We start from the raw sequence: 16,630 nt of genomic DNA, 5'->3' as shown, positions 1-16,630 counted from the left end.
TTTGTTACGGAAATTGATATTAGTGTCAAATGTGAAGAACACTGCGAAATATTGGTAACAAAATAAAAACACACAGATCATGCGTTACATGTTAAAATGTTTTAAGGCACTCAGTCATTTTTGGTGTTATTCATCAAGGTTGTAAGTAAGCAAGTAAAATTACAAGTTCCGCACATTAGGAATCATTTGAATCGTGACCTTCTTCAAAACTATTTTCAGGGTGAATGTTGACGACATACCAATGGCTTCTTAGGAAGTAATCATTACTTTTACCGTCTAAAAATACCGCATTGGTGTACGATCCAAGTTTCGACTGCACCTAATGACCGAAACATGGTTGAACGCTTTTCTTTAACAATTCCATGTTTTCAAAGTGCATGAATGTAATTTGATTCTTATCTGGAATCAAAACTAGTGTTTAAAAAGTAATCATGGGTCACCTCGTATGTATACAAGTATACAACAGAAGGGGAAATACTGCGGGACATTAACCCGTGTGTTTTATTGATTTTTCTTCGTTAAGTCGTTAGCCTTTCGTAGCATTAGATTTTTATAGCCCGTCAACTCGTTGTAAAACATTGTTTAACTACGCAGATATTATGACGGGATGAGTCCTGAATTATGCAGAAATAGAGTTCAAGACGATCCGAAGGAATGAAATGGAAACAAAAAATACGAACTAGCATACAATTTGTGCATAATACATAGAAAGCCTGCCATTAACTGTTATGTTTCAAAACATAGATTTTAAATAGCAGTATAAGTAGAATTGTTATTTTATCGATGCTTGAATCAGGCAACATTGCAGGTGGTAGGACCTTGTGCAAGGGCTGCCCGGATTGCTACCACCATCTTGCTCGCTAATCCTGCCGTGAAGCAGCATTGCTTGCACTGTTGTGTTTCGGCGTTTAGAGTAAGACAGCCGGTGAAATTACTGGCACTTGAGGTATCCCATCTAAGGCCTCTAGGTTGGCAACGCATCAGCAATCCCCCTGGTGTTGCAGGTGTCTATGGGCGGTGGTGATCTCTTACCACCAGGAAAAAACACCAGGAAGGAAAAAAAACATCAAAATTTAGATGATGGCAAAAAAGTTACCTTGCAGATAGACATTTGTTGGTAGTCTACCACTAATTATAAAAACAAATATGAAACATTAGTTTTAAAAAGCAGTGAGTCCACATTATAAGTAAACAATGGAAATATCGTCAGCGTATTGTATAATACCCGACGTGATGGTTGGTATTGTAAGGTCACAGGTCTTTGGCTGCATATTGCGGATTTTGTTTCGTAATTAGTAAAAAATATTTTTTTATTTATCTATATCTCAGCTTTGCTTAGTATGGGGACTATGTCAATTGGTGTCAATTGTCCCATGATATTTATTTATTATATATATTCTATAAGCTGTGCGGACCGGGAGACGAGCTGTCGGTAGGCCTCCAACAAGATGGAGCGACGACTTGGTTAAGATCGCGGGATCGCGGTGGATGCGGAAAGCACAAGACCGGTCTGAGTGGAGAGCCTTGGGGGAGGCCTATGTCCAGCAGTGGACGTCTTTCGGCTGACATGATGATGATGATAAGCTGTGTTATCATTGTCGTTTGACCTACTATGCCCTCTCAAACAGAAGATCGTTGGTTGGTACATGGATGTGGCCCTCTGAGTTTTCCGGAATTCGTGTGCGAAATGTCATTCGAACATTTACCATTAGCTTTTTAGGGTTCCGTAGCCAAAATGGCAAAAACGGAATCCTTATAGTTTCGCCATGTCTGTCTGTCCGTCCGCGGCTTTGCTTAGGGAATATCAATCAATGCTAGAAAGCTGTAATTTTGCACGAATATATATATAAACTATGCCGACAAAATGGTATAATAAATAAACAACAATTCAATTCCATCCAACACAATGTCAATTGTTATGGGAATGAATTGAATTGAATTGAATATTTGCCGTTTTTAAAGCGCGCGTTTTTAGTGGTGAAAATATAATAGATAATACGGAACTTTCAGAATAGTTATTTTTAGCTATTTGACCGTCCGAGATACAGCACGAACTGAACATTTTTTTTTATTTTACAAATAATTAGTGGACAACCCTAACGCTCAATTGCCTAGCTAAAAATATGCCTAGCTTCCATACTGCTTTAGCTTATATACATATATATACAGTGCCTTTGACCAGTGATATGAAAATCCCTTAGCATTTTAATTATTATGTTTCATATAGGTTGACTCTGTGAAATACTTATTTTTTTATTAAGTAAGTTTAGGCAAACAAGCGCTTACGAATGCTAAAAATAAACACCTTTGTTGAGAAGAATTCGACAGGAAACTCAACAAAATGTTGATTTGTTTTGAAGTGCAGGAAGGTATTATGCATGAAAACATATCATGTGTCGTACAGGCTTAGCTATCTTCTTCGTGTTTGCGGAGTGGCAAGACAAAAGAGTACAGCAAATTAAACTATTAATAATCTCTCTCTTGTTCATATCCTACTTGACTGACGTGACGATCAACGTACGAACGCGTTCCCTCCATCGATTATCGCAGTTCAATAATAACGACCTGTTTCCCTCATTGATCAATTTTAAGTGACAGATATCTGTGATGCCTTAATTTGTCTGATAAAATGTTTCAACGACTGGTGAAACAGGCCTTAAATCTGAAATTTTTCCAGGGTCACGAGCTCCAAAAGACGGTGTTCGTGGTGTTCTTCCACGGGGAGCAGATCAAGCTCCGCGTGAAGAAGGTGTGCCACGGCTTCCAGGCCACTCTGTACCCCTGCCCTGCCACCTACAAGGAGCAACTGGATATGCTGGCTGGCGTTGGCACCAGGATTAAAGACCTAGAGATGGTGAGCAAAGTCGACTTTGAAATGACTAGCTTTTTACCCGCATACCTAAGACAGAAAAGTTTCAAAGGACAGCGATTAGCTGCGTGCCACTTCATCGGAATCGGAGCGTACGGAGCGGACGGATTTGTTGCTTTGTATGGATTTCTATGGTACTGCGTGCACTGGATCGGCATTTCTGCGCCATAGAAATCTATACAAAACAACAAATCCGTCCGAATCCGATGAAGTGGACGCGCAGCTTAAATCTTTATTTGATGGTTCCTATGAGCCAGATAAGGCAGTCCGCGAGTGCTTGTGACGACTGAGCACACACTGTCCTGCTAATACCAAAGCTAGGTTGTTGGGCACTAATTTTAATATTCAGAGAAAGGCTTTTTTATGGTAAAAAAAATACAAACATTGGAACATAGAACCTCCTCCTTTTTTGAAGTCGGTTAATAAATTTTAAATTGGAAAGACGTGATTACACAGAGTGGGAGCTGAAGCAAGAGGGAAACAGTGTTGCCACTCATAATAAAAAAAAAATTATTTTGTTGGTGTTGCCAACGCTGTTTTTCTTTGCACTGCACTGCTCTCACGGGTATACGAGCCACAAGACAGTCAAGCGGTAAAGGTGAAGATATCTAACTGCTCCGATAAAACACTCTACGCGAATGAAACCGCGACTAAAAGCCAGTTATATATCATAATTGTTACCTGTTTGCTTCAGGTTTTGGAACAAACGGAGAACCATCGTCGTCTGGTGCTCGCAAACATCGCCAGGGACATCAGCACTTGGATGGTGGCAGTGCGGAAAGAGAAGGCCATATACCACACCTTGAACATGTTCAGTATGGACATCGTGAAGAAGTGTCTGATTGGAGAGTGTTGGGTGCCGAAGAGGGACCTGCATGTACTGCAGAAAGCTTTGGATCACGGAGTGGTGAGAATAATAACATCTCCCATATTTATAGTCTGCGGATTTGCAGAAAACCAAATGAAGCGACATCGCCGAAATGGCTAAATTTAAATGACGATAGGCGGAGTACAGTCAGCATCAAAAGTAGCTGGGTACTTTTGTACTTTGTTGTTTTACAACCACGTACTTAGCGCCACACAAGATTGACAAATGTGTTAATGTGACAGAGTAGAAAAGGAACTAGCTACTTTTGATGCTGACCGTACATTTCTCGAAGAAATGAAGGCCGTTGGAGTCAATGTGCTCTTGAGTGGTGACATAATTCTCAAAGAATATTTCTGACAAATTCCAAATATCTGCCTCCACCATCGGTTGTCTATCAGTGTCTTTATAGCTATAGATAGATGTATGAATGTTTCTCTCATACTTTAACCTCCTGCGGCCAAAGTATTTTTTTTGTTTTATATATTGACCCGGATAACTCACGTCTTAAATCGAGTTTAGTTTAGCGTGGCGTGGCGTTTAAACGTGAGTTATCCGGGTCGATATATTTAATATGAGTGAGTCTTACGGTAGTTTCATGTTCAAAATGTAACTACGTCACTTTATAAGTGAGTTCGATGTCAAATTACAATAGGTTCCTATGTCTTTACATAGGGGTAGTAAAGACATAGTGTTTGGGCGCATCATTAATATAAATTGTCCCAAGTAACTACCTCTTCATTGTTACTAAAACATTATTTACAGAGAGCAACAGGCAGCCTCATCCCTTCCATTCTCCACCACGTGCCTACGCGGGAGATTCCTCCCACCTTCAACCGCACCAACAAGTTCACCAAAGGGTTCCAGAACCTCATTGATTCCTATGGAATCGCCAGTTACAGAGAGGTCAACCCAGGTAATTCAGAGACACATAAAGGATAACCATATCCAAATAAATTCGTGTTCTGATGTATGAAATATGGTCCATTGAAATCAAAATGTAATTTGCAAAAGTATACCATTGGTTCAGAAGGCCGATATTTTTAATCATGACAACATTTACGAATTTGTAATACGAGCCCTTTCTCAGCACAAATGTTCTTATCCTAACCTTGTAAAATAACTTGTTTTTCAGCACTGTACACAATAATAACATTCCCGTTCCTATTCGCCGTCATGTTTGGAGACGTCGGCCACGGTATCATCATGGCCGCCTTCGCTGCCATTCTCGTCATTTTCGAGAAACGCTTCACCAAGATCAAAACTGACAACGAAATTTGGAACATATTCTTTGGAGGCCGCTATATCATTCTACTAATGGGCATATTCTCCATTTATACCGGCTTGATATACAATGACATGTTCTCAAAATCTCTGAACATATTTGGGAGCAGTTGGCTGAATGCGTACGACAACAAGACGTTGAAACAGTTTTCCTTGCTTGAATTAGATCCTGCGGAAGCATACACGCAGACTCCATATCCATTTGGATTAGATCCGGCGTGGCAAGTAAGTTTAATCTTTGACTTTTTAATCTGTTAACCTACTTAATTACTTTATTCTGATAAATGAATTAGGCACACAAGTCAACAATGACACATGAGAAATAAGCTGCTTGTGCATCATAAACAATAAGTAAACAATCAATAAGTAAGCCGTGGTGGCCTAGTGGTTTGACCCATCGCCTCTCAAGCAGAGGGTCGTGGGTTCAAACCCCGGCTCGCACCTCTGAGTTTTTCGAAATTCATGTGCGGAGTTACATTTGAAATTTACCACGAGCTTTGCGGTGAAGGAAAAACATCGTGAGGAAACCTGCACAAACCTGCGAAGCAATTCAATGGTGTGTGTGAAGTTCCAATCCGCACTGAGCCCGCGTGGAACTATGGCCAAGCCCTCTCATTCTGAGGGGAAGCCTGTGCCCTGCAGTGGGATGTATATAGGCTGGGATGATGATGATGATGATGAAACAATCAATAAAATACTTAGGTGCTTGATTTGATTACTATCTACACGATGGCCCTTTTCTCGATGTTTAATTGAACTTTTCTGTTTCAGTTTGCAGCTAACAATATTATTTTCCTAAACTCCTTCAAAATGAAACTATCGATCATATTCGGAGTAATTCACATGGCGTTTGGTGTAACAATGAGTGTGGTAAACTTCAAGTAATTACTGTATTCATAGAAACTAGACAACATAGTAAAGTTGTTATTAATATTTTGGATGATGCAAAAGCATTAATCGATATTCTTATTCCACAGCTTCCTGAGAAAACCGGAATTGATATTTCTACAGTACATACCACAGATACTGTTTTTGTTGTTACTGTTCTGGTATCTTTGTATACTGATGTTTATGAAGTGGACGATGTACTCTGCTATTTCACCGGGTAAGAGACAAAACTGTAAACCAATGCTGTTACGAGGATAACTGTATAAAATGTTAACTGTTCAGGAATTGACAATACCTACCTAAGATGACAATTTCTGATAGGTTTTTCAAAAACAACATTACCTAACTACACGTCACCATTAAATATGATTTTGGCATGCTAACTTGATTACTTTTTATATTTTCACAGACCCAGCCTACAACACGCACTGCGCCCCGTCGGTTCTCATCCTATTCATCAACATGATGCTCTTCAAAAAGACGGAGGCTGCTGAGCCTTGCAAGCCCTTTATGTTCCCAGGCCAGGATGGTCTGCAGAAGGGCTTCATAGCCATCGCCTTCCTCTGCATACCGGTCATGTTGTTCGGCAAACCTGTTTATCAAATGATGGTGGATAAAAAGCGACAGGTATGCCCTCGATTCTTCAAGTTACGGCTTTCAAAACAGTGTATTTTTAGGAGTATAGAGAGGGAGGCAGTGGCAGAGGGAGCAGTGTAGAGAGGGAGGCAAATCTAATGGGAAATGATTACCGCCCATGACTACCAACAACTCAGAGAGTCACTGGAATGGTTGCCGGCCTTTAAAGCTATAAACACCTTAAAAGCCCCGATGTCGTAACTCATAACACTGCTGGCGGAAGTTGATTCAACAATTTCACTGTACAAATGCATTTACTTGATCACCTGCTGAAATATAATCCCTTATCATCTTGTCTCCAGCAATATCAGCAAGGTGTCGAAAGCGGAGAGATAGATGAGAAGGAGCATCACGATGAAGGGATGGGGGAGGTCTTGATAACGCAGGCCATTCACACCATCGAGTACGTGTTGGGGACTGTCTCCCACACGGCGTCCTATCTGCGGCTGTGGGCGCTGTCACTTGCCCATGCGCGTAAGTTTTACCTCATCCAAAACAATCCCGCTAATGCTATAAATGCGTAAGTTTATAATCTGTTTGTTTGTTCATCACGACTAAACCACTGAACCGATTAAGATGAAATTTAGTATACAAATAGTTTGGGTCCTGGAGAAGGATATATGATAGTTTTTATCCCGGAATATTGCATAGTTCCTGCGGGATAGCCATAAAAGAATTTTAGGCGGACGGAGTCGCGGGTAACCGCTAGTGTGAAATAATCTAACAAACTCAGAAAATTGGAAAAACCATCGCCATTGTAATTCAAAAGTTCAATATCTTAAAAACGGCTGAACCGTTTATAATGAAATATAGCTAACAACGACGGCAAGGAAACTCGCTTTCACGCAAAAAAAGAATTGTTTCATCCGTTCCAGAGCTATAACGCCACAGACAGACCGACAAAGAGTCGGGGCTTAAAAATGCCAAGTTCGTGTATAATTTCGCTAATGAAAGAAGTGACAACTTATATACCTATGTACCTAAGCTATCATTTTAGCTAAGTGTGATTAAAAACTTCCCATTATACTTTATCGTCTTAGAACTGTCAACTGTTTGTTTCAAGAGTAAAAAAGACAAAATTGTAGTTATTAGAAAATATCTCAGTATTCTAGCTGGTGTAGTTTAGAAATCGCCAAGTTGCGAGACTTGAGAACTGCCGTTAACGTTTCGAGTCGCCTTACACCTAAAAACGCCCGAACGGAAACGTGTACTTTGGCGTCCATGATAAAACCTGTTCCCGTAAATACGTCTCATCCCTTAGTTTACGTTTTTAATTACTAATTGCAGAGTTATCGGCGGTGCTGTGGCAGCGCGTGCTAATACAAGGCATAGGCAGTTTCCCAGTGTCCGGGTTTATCATGTACTTTGTGTTCGCGATATGGGCGTTCTTCACTCTCGCCATCCTGGTGCTTATGGAGGGGCTGTCGGCGTTCCTGCACACACTGCGGTTGCATTGGTCAGTTTCATGTTTAAATGTCATTCATTATCAGCAGAAATACCTCCAAGTTCATCAAATACCTCCTCAGAACACTACAATTAACGACTGCCCACCGCAACTTTCGCGATATATTCGCGGTCCACTTGATGAGGCTTCTAACAAAATCTTAAAACGCCCTTTTAAACATCATTGATTCACACAAAATCAGATACCTGGGTATACCTGCATTCATATCTCTCACAGCGGAGCGTGCAAAAATATTTGACATGTCCTACAGGCCCTAGAAAGTCGCATCAGCTATTTACGAATGTGCACGCTTTATTGTGTCAGATAATTGAAGCTGGTGACTGTACCACATTACATGCAAAATCCACTTGCTGGGAACAAATAAATCTAGATTTTTTGTGTCCTCATAAAAGATGAAGGCGCTATCTTCGTAACTGTAACATTTTTGGCGCAAAATGCCACAGATTAGAAAAACAAGAGAAAATGGCATGTCGACAAGACACGCTGATCAGAAACAAGTTTATTGTTTTTCTCTGTGCAAAATCTAACACGTTGTTATGTTGCCCTCGTTCCCAATTCCAGGGTGGAGTTCATGAGCAAGTTCTACGAAGGCCAGGGGTACGCGTTCATGCCGTTCTCATTTTCCGCCATCTTGGAGAACGACGAGGAAGACCTCACGACCGCCGTCAATGGCGCACCTGAGTCGCCGTAGTACTAGCAATAATAGACAAAGCTATTTAAAAGACTTTCTTAAATAAGAAATTTTCTATATAATTCTTATGACAAGACATTTACAAAAGTTGCAAAGGGTCGAGAGAAATTCCTACATTTCGTTCTTCGTTAGCGTTAGAAACAAGGTAAGCGTAAGGGGACGTGCCTTTTTATTGAAAAACACTTTTGAAAAACATCATGAGAGCGTTTTCAGATTATCCGATTATCCGATCCGATATCGGTATCGGACGCCAATTCAAATTCAAATCATTTATTCAGTAAATAGGCCGCAATGGGCATTTTCCACGTCATTTTTACGCCGATACTATATTATATCGGGGCAAGTAAAATGTATGAATTATGATCCGATATCGGATCAGATAATCTGAAAACGTATAATACGTGAGTAATTATCCATACTAATATTATAAATGCGAAAGTGTGTGTTTGTATGTTTGTCCGTCTTTCACGTTGAAACGGAGCGACGGATCGACGTGATTTTTTCCAGAGAGTGACATAGGCTACTTTAAAACCCCGGAAAAATGCAGTGCCCGAGGGAACAGCGCGCGATAACCGAATTCCACGCGGGCGAAGCCGCGGCCAAACTTAGTTTTTCAATTAAAATACCGGTTGTTTTCTGACGCTGAAATAGACGAAGTATAAAACCTATAATCTAATATTATGTCTTCTTTGATAAGCTTCTGTCACCTACTTCACAGACTTCTAAGAGATATGTATGACCTACTTAGCCATGATGAATATTCTATGACCTATTTAGTACACATTGAGTAATTTCAAAATAAATATTGGCATTCTTTTTTTTACTAGCGAGACTGGGTTGCTAAGCTTGTGTTAAATGTGCCTTAGATTATGCTATTTCCATTTCTGCTACATCTTCTAACGTTCGAACTCAAAAACTTCCTTTAGTATTTAATCTTTGATTAGTGATGATTATGTGCACGTAAATTAGACGAGGAAAGTTACTGCATGTCTCTGAGTTAAACGGTAAAATCTAGATCACATCTAGACGGATAACGATCCAAATTTTGCTCTGAAGACACAGGCAATAAGCTAAGTTGTCTTTGTTATTAGTATCATTTAGCATATCACATTTATCTCCTAAGCGTTGATTCAAGATGAAATTATTATAAGAGAAACAAGAGAGATTATAAATAAGACATAAAAAGGCATCCTTTATGGGTAAATCGATCAATCTAACAAATCATCATCTACCCGATCGTGTGTAAGTCTCGTTTGGAATAGAAGAAAATAGTTGGAAAGAAAATTTATTATGATTTACGATTAATTATGTTATTATTAGACATAATTTACGGGACCATTATCTTTATATATACTCCCAGTATTTTACCATCATCATCAGCCTATAGCAGTGCACTGCTGGACATAGGCCTCCCCCAAAGAGCGCCATTGCGCCCTGTCCTCGGCTAGACGCATCCAGCTTCTACCAGCAGCCTTTCGCAGATCGTCACTCCACCTGGTCGGAAGGCGTCCTTCACTACGTTTGCCAAGACGCGGTCTCCACTCAAGAACTCGTTTAGTCCGTATCTACGCAGTGAAGCAGTCCATAGGGTTAGAACTGCCTCGCTTCAGACCCCAGTATTTCAAATCAATTTTATTACCGTTATAACCTTGTAGTACTAATCGGATATGGAGCTCATCCACAACTTTTCAGCCGACTGCCATACAATTGTCCAGCCAATATATCGTCCCTTACGACCAGAACGCTTAAAGTCACTTTTGGGCAAAACTGAGTTAAGTATATCGTTAGAATGTACTTTCCAAGATCTACAGCTGTTGAAACCCGTTTTACTGTACGATACTCAATACCGAGTTACGTTTTTTCTTAAGCTCACTTAAAGCCGATTTTTAAGAAAATCAACAGCCAAAAACAACTACGCGTTGGTTAAACAGCATTTTTTTTTTTACAACAGCAAAAATATTTTAATGTCAAACAACGATTTGGAATGTAAGATTTCAATAAATGCAATTTGAGTACTGCCTAAAAGTGCTAAAATAATGTTAGTAGGTTTCGCCTGTTGAGCATTACTTTATATTTCAATTATTGCAACAGCGAAAACAAACTAAATATAATATAGGCGATATTGCTTGTAACAATGTTTGCTTCGACCATAAGAAGTGCTACAGCCAAAATCGCTTAAGTATCGCTTAGACGTTTCGCGCTGTATTGTAAAGTACATAGTGTGCACTTTGTGTAGGCTAGCTTAGTCGGTTCGTACACGCTTGAAAGCACGATTCATAATAAGTAATTTTTAATAACTTATTAGGTAATTATAGATCTGTTCACTAACGAAAGTCTGCCCCTCCACATTCTATAATTGTACTTGTACCTAAACGTATCCGTACGACAAGTCTATGTGTGCGTAGCTCGAACTTGTCCTCGTGGCTTCAGTCGCAAGCGTACCGTCAGTCACGCACACTAAGACTAAGACAATGTGTAAGTACTTAAGAGGTTTTCTCGTGTACATTAATAATTAGCTGTGGAGGGGCGCGCCTTCGTGAGTGAACAGATCTATGTATAACAGCGATTCACTTGCCGTAATTTAACAGTGTTTTTCTTTCAGGTGACGATAAGGAGCATGGATATTCAGGTTTCGATGAACTAAATAAGCCGCGTATCCACTAGAGGCAGCCTCGGCCGAGCGCTGCCTCGCTCCGAGGCGCGCAAGTGGAGACGCTGCCAAAGGCACGGCTCAGACTGAGGCTCCTTTGAGCACGGTCAAAAAACCGACAAAATATGGCTCGGCTCGCGGTGCTCGGCTGAGGCTGCTCTAATGGATACGCGGCTATAGAAAAACATATAACCAGATCCAACAGACCGTCAAAATGAACCGTGATTGTCATTTAGATAACCTACTTATTTACTACTTCGTATCGTAGGTACGTCGTATCAATGAAAAGCTTATCACGGCATAAAACATTTACGTAGTCACACATTTTCATTGTTCTTGGCTTAGGTAATATTAATTATCCATGGCTGGTTTGAGTAGCCACAGCTAAGACAAGCAGTGATGAAGAAGAAGACTGATGATTATTACCATTAAGGTTATTTTTCATCACTGCTTGTCTCAGCTGTGACTACGTCCGGCACACGCTCAATAACGTCTTCATCACAGGCCAGCACTGCCATGCCATGCCATGGTGAATCTCCGGTATAACATTTTTTTGTAAAAAGTCATTAAATCTTTATTTTTTAGCTGCGCTTATTGGCAGTGGATTAGTGTATAGCTTTTTAATGCAGGTAGTTTAAATTCCTCTACTGAAAGAGGTTCAACAGAGTTTGGATTCGATTTTCTGTTGCCTTGTCTTGTTCGACGGTTGGTTTGCAAAGTTACAGCCTGGTATCAAAACTCAAAAAGTCAGAACGACATGTCGTAATTGATAAAAAATTTACCTATACAAATATTAAGCCAAGAACAATGAAATGTGTGACAACGTAAATGTTTTATGCCGTGATAAGCTATTCAATGATACGACGTACCTACGATACGAAGTAGTAAATAGTAGGTATCTAAATGACACTCGCGTTCAGTTCGACGGTCTGCTGGATCTGGTTATACCTATGTTTTTTCTATTTAGTTCATCAAAACCTGAATATCCATGCTCGTTATCGTTTGATGAAGAAGAAGACTGATGGTTATTACCATTACGGTTCTTTTTTCATGACTGTTTCAGTGGTTACTTTGAGCCTTGAGACGCTAAGTGCCTTTTATTAAAATGTTTGAATAAAATATGTTTTTTGTTGTATGCATGTAATCAAAAGTTCCATAATTAAATGTATTAAGCAGCACATATGATATTAAAGGAATAACGTAATATATCTCACATATACTAGAAATATACTACTATATTTAAGACTTTAGCTCGCTAGTTTTCATTTATTTAATTTTTGGGCTATTTGGTACCTATTTGTTGAAATAGATTGATGGAACTCTTTCGAAAAATACAAGTTATATGTCTTTGAATGATAAACAAAACAGAATAATGCTACATTGCATATAAGATAGAAAAACAGAAAAAGCCTAGAGTCAAAAACATCTTAGAATATTTTGCACTTTTAAGCGCGCTTAAGAGGTAAATTCCGATTTGTTTACAGCCAATACCTCTTATTTGCGCTGAGACTTAACTAAAAACTTAAATTGTATAAACATGTAAGCATTTTAACACTGTATTCGGCGAAAAATGCTTCAATTATGGACTTAAAATGATAGTTTATCCAATATATCTGCGTAACTTGCTAGTTTAGAAAGATAAAAAAAAAACGTGTCTACAGGCAAAATCGCTTATCTGCAGTACCTTTTGAAGAAAAGCCCTATTTTACCTACTCGGCGCGAGTATAGAGTAAATAACATAGCCTATCCTATTAAGGGATAAATTATCTAAATAGAACACAGAGACGTTTTAGTATAACTAGCTTTATAGGTTTTTAGAGCATGCAAACTTTAAATGCGTTTTCGAAACTACATTTCATGCAGATAAGCGATTCTGGTTGTAAGGGGACGATATCTCTCGGCACTTATCGAGACTGCTATTTATTATTATTATAGAAATAATACACTGCTAGTGCATTATTTCTCTCTCTATTATATCTCTGCTAGTGACTAGCAGCTCGTAGCTCTCAGAGCTGATGCGTGTATTGTATATTATCACTGCACTTGTGTTAGTCTTTTTTGTGTTTGTCCAGTCTATTTTAAAAACTGTTCACTGAATGTGCACTTATCACAAGTCCTGGGAGAGCATTCCACGAGTTAACAACACGATAGGGTAAGAAATGTTTCCTTGGGTTGCTTGCACTTGGTTGTTCGAACAGTCTCAAGGAATGTCCCCTCAAACGAGTATTTTCACTAACATTAAAAAGGTTTTTGATGCTTGGAGCATTGTAATGACCATGCAATATTTTATATGTCTATAAGCTCGCCTCGTTTTCTTCGCTCTTATAATTTTTGCGGATCTAGTTCTAGAAGTCGCTCTTCATATAACTTATTGCTTAAATTACGTCGACGCTTCGACCACTTTGCAGCGGCTGTCGAGTCTTGACCATGGCCACTGCAATGTGGTCGAAACGTCGAGGTTATTTTTAGTAGCCTTAAATAATTCCCGGTATATAAGTTAGAAGTTGTCAAGCATCAACAAGACCACAGGGACATTTCAATTTCCAACTATTTTCTTTATCCTAAGCTGGTATGTCATCAATGTTCAGTAGAGGAACCTTTTTATAATAAATTCCACAACTGGATAGGTATTTGACAAACAGGTTCTATAGGTAAGCGACTCAGTTATGTCTACTATGCCTGAGTCATACGCAGGATAAGAAACCAAAAGTGGCCCTTTCTGTATCAAGACAAAGTTAACGCCTTTGAGCCAACAAACTTAATAATGTTTCCTTTTGCCTTTTTACTCGTATTGAGTGATGTTGTACAGTCACCAGCATTAATGTCTGCCACAGTGGAGCGTGCAAAAATATCTGACACGTCCTTCCGGCCCTAGAAATAGAGTCGTATCAGATATTTATGCACGCTTGTTGTGTCAGATATTGGTGCTGGTGACTGTACCTACCGCGTCAAAGGTGTGATTTAATTTTGTATCAAAAATTCCGATGAAACGCCATCACAGGGTGTTCAGTCAGATTAACCCAACCACCTGCTAATGATCACTAGGTACTCTTACAAAATCACGTATCCTCAAATCAACCCTATCCCAACTGTATCCCAAAACAAAATTGACCCTTAAACTAATGTACATTAAGTTCAATTAGAAATATTATCGATTTTGAGGTCTCGTGTTTAAAAAGTAGTGACGATATCGGGATTCATTTTAAGACACTGTGGCTGCATTCACTACCACCTGACTTCCACAGGTGCCACCGACGCACATGTGCATACCAAATGAACGAATATTTATGACAGCGGCACTGGGCGAAGTTCCGAAAACGCATATATGCGTCGGTGGCAGTGAATGCGTTAAAGGCGTCATTAAATCCCACAGTGTAATTATGCGTTAAGTAATAGCCACAGAAAAGACACGAACAAATTGCGTGTACGACCAACTTTAGGTCTCTATAAATAAAATATTTAAGATATAGATAAGAGAGTTCATTATTAAATTAGTTTCGACGTGTGACATTGGAAGATTACGAGAGATGTTTTTAAAGTATCACTTATTATAAATTGGTTACGTTAGCTTATGTGGACGTGTGCTGTAAGTTTATTCGTCCGTACCAACCTTCACAAAACAATAACTTTGACGAAATTACAAAATAGAAACAGTTTACACCGCTGCTGGCACCACAAACGAAAATAAATAAAAATAGAATTCTGCGGAAAAAACTATGGCTTATGCAGCTATGTAGTATGATTGTGTAGCCCAACTAAGTAGTTTGATGCAATTGTGTGCTGCGTGCAACTGTATGCATGGACCTATGTTATATGTGCTTTTTATATTCATATTTGAATCCGCGGTGTCTGCAGGAAAAAGCAATAGACAGCTATAATTGACAGTGGTCAATACAGTAGTTTTATGTTATGTATGAGCTACTTTTGTCGCATTTTTTACTTTTTAAATATGTTATAGTATGATTTTTTTAAGGTGTCCCGATCTCGTTAACAGCCCCCTTTCAAACAATATATTCACAAGTGTGTAATCCTCAGTTTATTATAAGCGGAAATATGAGATAAAATATCTCACTGAAATAACGACATTTTAACAATAGAGAGTTCATCTTAAATTAAACTTTGTTGGCAGATAGTATTTTTCAAAATTGAATGCGTCGTAGACAAGCAGTCTCATGGAAAAGTATTATCTCCGAACGTGTATTTATTTTAAAATGCACTTTCTGCTCTAAACAATAAAGTTGTTATTTGAATGAACTATTCTATTTTATATTTTTATTTATTTTAAACTGAGGATTATGCGATTGAGGGCACAATATAATACAATGGCTTTGTTTGAAAGGTGGGCTGTTAACGTGATCGGGACACCTCAAAAAATTCTTACTATACCGATGAGACCCCCGATATTGATCACTTGTTAGAACATTTCGTTTGTCCATCTACTTTAAGCAATATCTACGACAATGGAGAAGGTATGCACAATATTCGTACAGCTGGACGTCCCCAAATTATATTGAAAAGTTAAGACACATTTGTTATTTTTGTTTAATTCTATTTATCGTTTGAAACCAAAGATTTAAGGATGATTTTTATATTTTTGATTGTGTATTCCCTTCGTGCCTTAAAATTTTATCTTTTAAAATAAAATATTGGTTAAAGTTGTGGCTAATTATTTGGACCCATGTTTGTTGCGTTTCACGCAGAAATAGGAATATTAATAATTTATTACTGTGGTTTGGGGGGCAGCAAGCGTCTAATACGGCACGGATGACTTTGGAGAACTTTGCCTTAAAATCACTTAATTATTTTTGTAATAAAAATATTAATAATGCTGATCTACACTACCTTTAACTTTAACCGTCAATATTGCGATTTCATTTATAAAATAATTATTTAATAAGTGCCATGTGAAACCATAAACTCAATATCGGGTGTGGCCTGTAATATGAGCAAATAATTAAAACATTGATCATACTCCTCAAACTGAACAACAGCGACTTTTAAAAATAATTAGTATAATTTTTAACCGTGACAGGCGACGTCAGTTGGATTCTAGGATGGCGTACATTGATGGCAATATTTAATTTGTATGAAAAAAGAAAAATTCAAAGACTCCATTTGTTTTAAAAGTCGCTGAACTAATGTTGCTCAGTTTGACGAGAACTATCTATGTTTTAATTTTTTGCTCGTATTACAGGCCACACCCAGTATACTGACGTAGGTATATAACAATGAAATAAATAAATAAACATAACTTAAAAACTATTTACTGTAGGATACATTTT

The 16,630-nt window shown here is 38.7% G+C and overlaps 1 protein-coding gene across 3 annotated transcripts in view; it reads left to right on the top strand.

The window, feature by feature from the left end:
* Window positions 1-10,417, top strand: part of LOC141427598 (V-type proton ATPase 116 kDa subunit a 1-like) — a 66,043-nt gene extending 55,626 nt beyond the window's left edge. For all 3 annotated transcript variants that reach the window (XM_074087193.1, XM_074087192.1, XM_074087191.1), the window contains exons 5-14: window positions 2,678-2,854; window positions 3,564-3,776; window positions 4,500-4,650; window positions 4,870-5,243; window positions 5,790-5,899; window positions 5,996-6,123; window positions 6,316-6,533; window positions 6,845-7,016; window positions 7,830-7,998; window positions 8,569-10,417. In XM_074087193.1, the coding sequence (XP_073943294.1) occupies window positions 2,678-2,854; window positions 3,564-3,776; window positions 4,500-4,650; window positions 4,870-5,243; window positions 5,790-5,899; window positions 5,996-6,123; window positions 6,316-6,533; window positions 6,845-7,016; window positions 7,830-7,998; window positions 8,569-8,698 (1,842 nt within the window). In that variant the 3' untranslated portion in view covers window positions 8,699-10,417. The remainder of the gene's footprint in view (window positions 1-2,677; window positions 2,855-3,563; window positions 3,777-4,499; window positions 4,651-4,869; window positions 5,244-5,789; window positions 5,900-5,995; window positions 6,124-6,315; window positions 6,534-6,844; window positions 7,017-7,829; window positions 7,999-8,568) is intronic.
* Window positions 10,418-16,630: the final 6,213 nt, after the last annotated feature.

Source organism: Choristoneura fumiferana, chromosome 4 (genome assembly GCF_025370935.1).
Source record: "Choristoneura fumiferana chromosome 4, NRCan_CFum_1, whole genome shotgun sequence".
Lineage (NCBI taxonomy): Eukaryota > Metazoa > Arthropoda > Insecta > Lepidoptera > Tortricidae > Choristoneura > Choristoneura fumiferana.
This window is presented reverse-complemented; position numbering and strand designations above follow the sequence as displayed.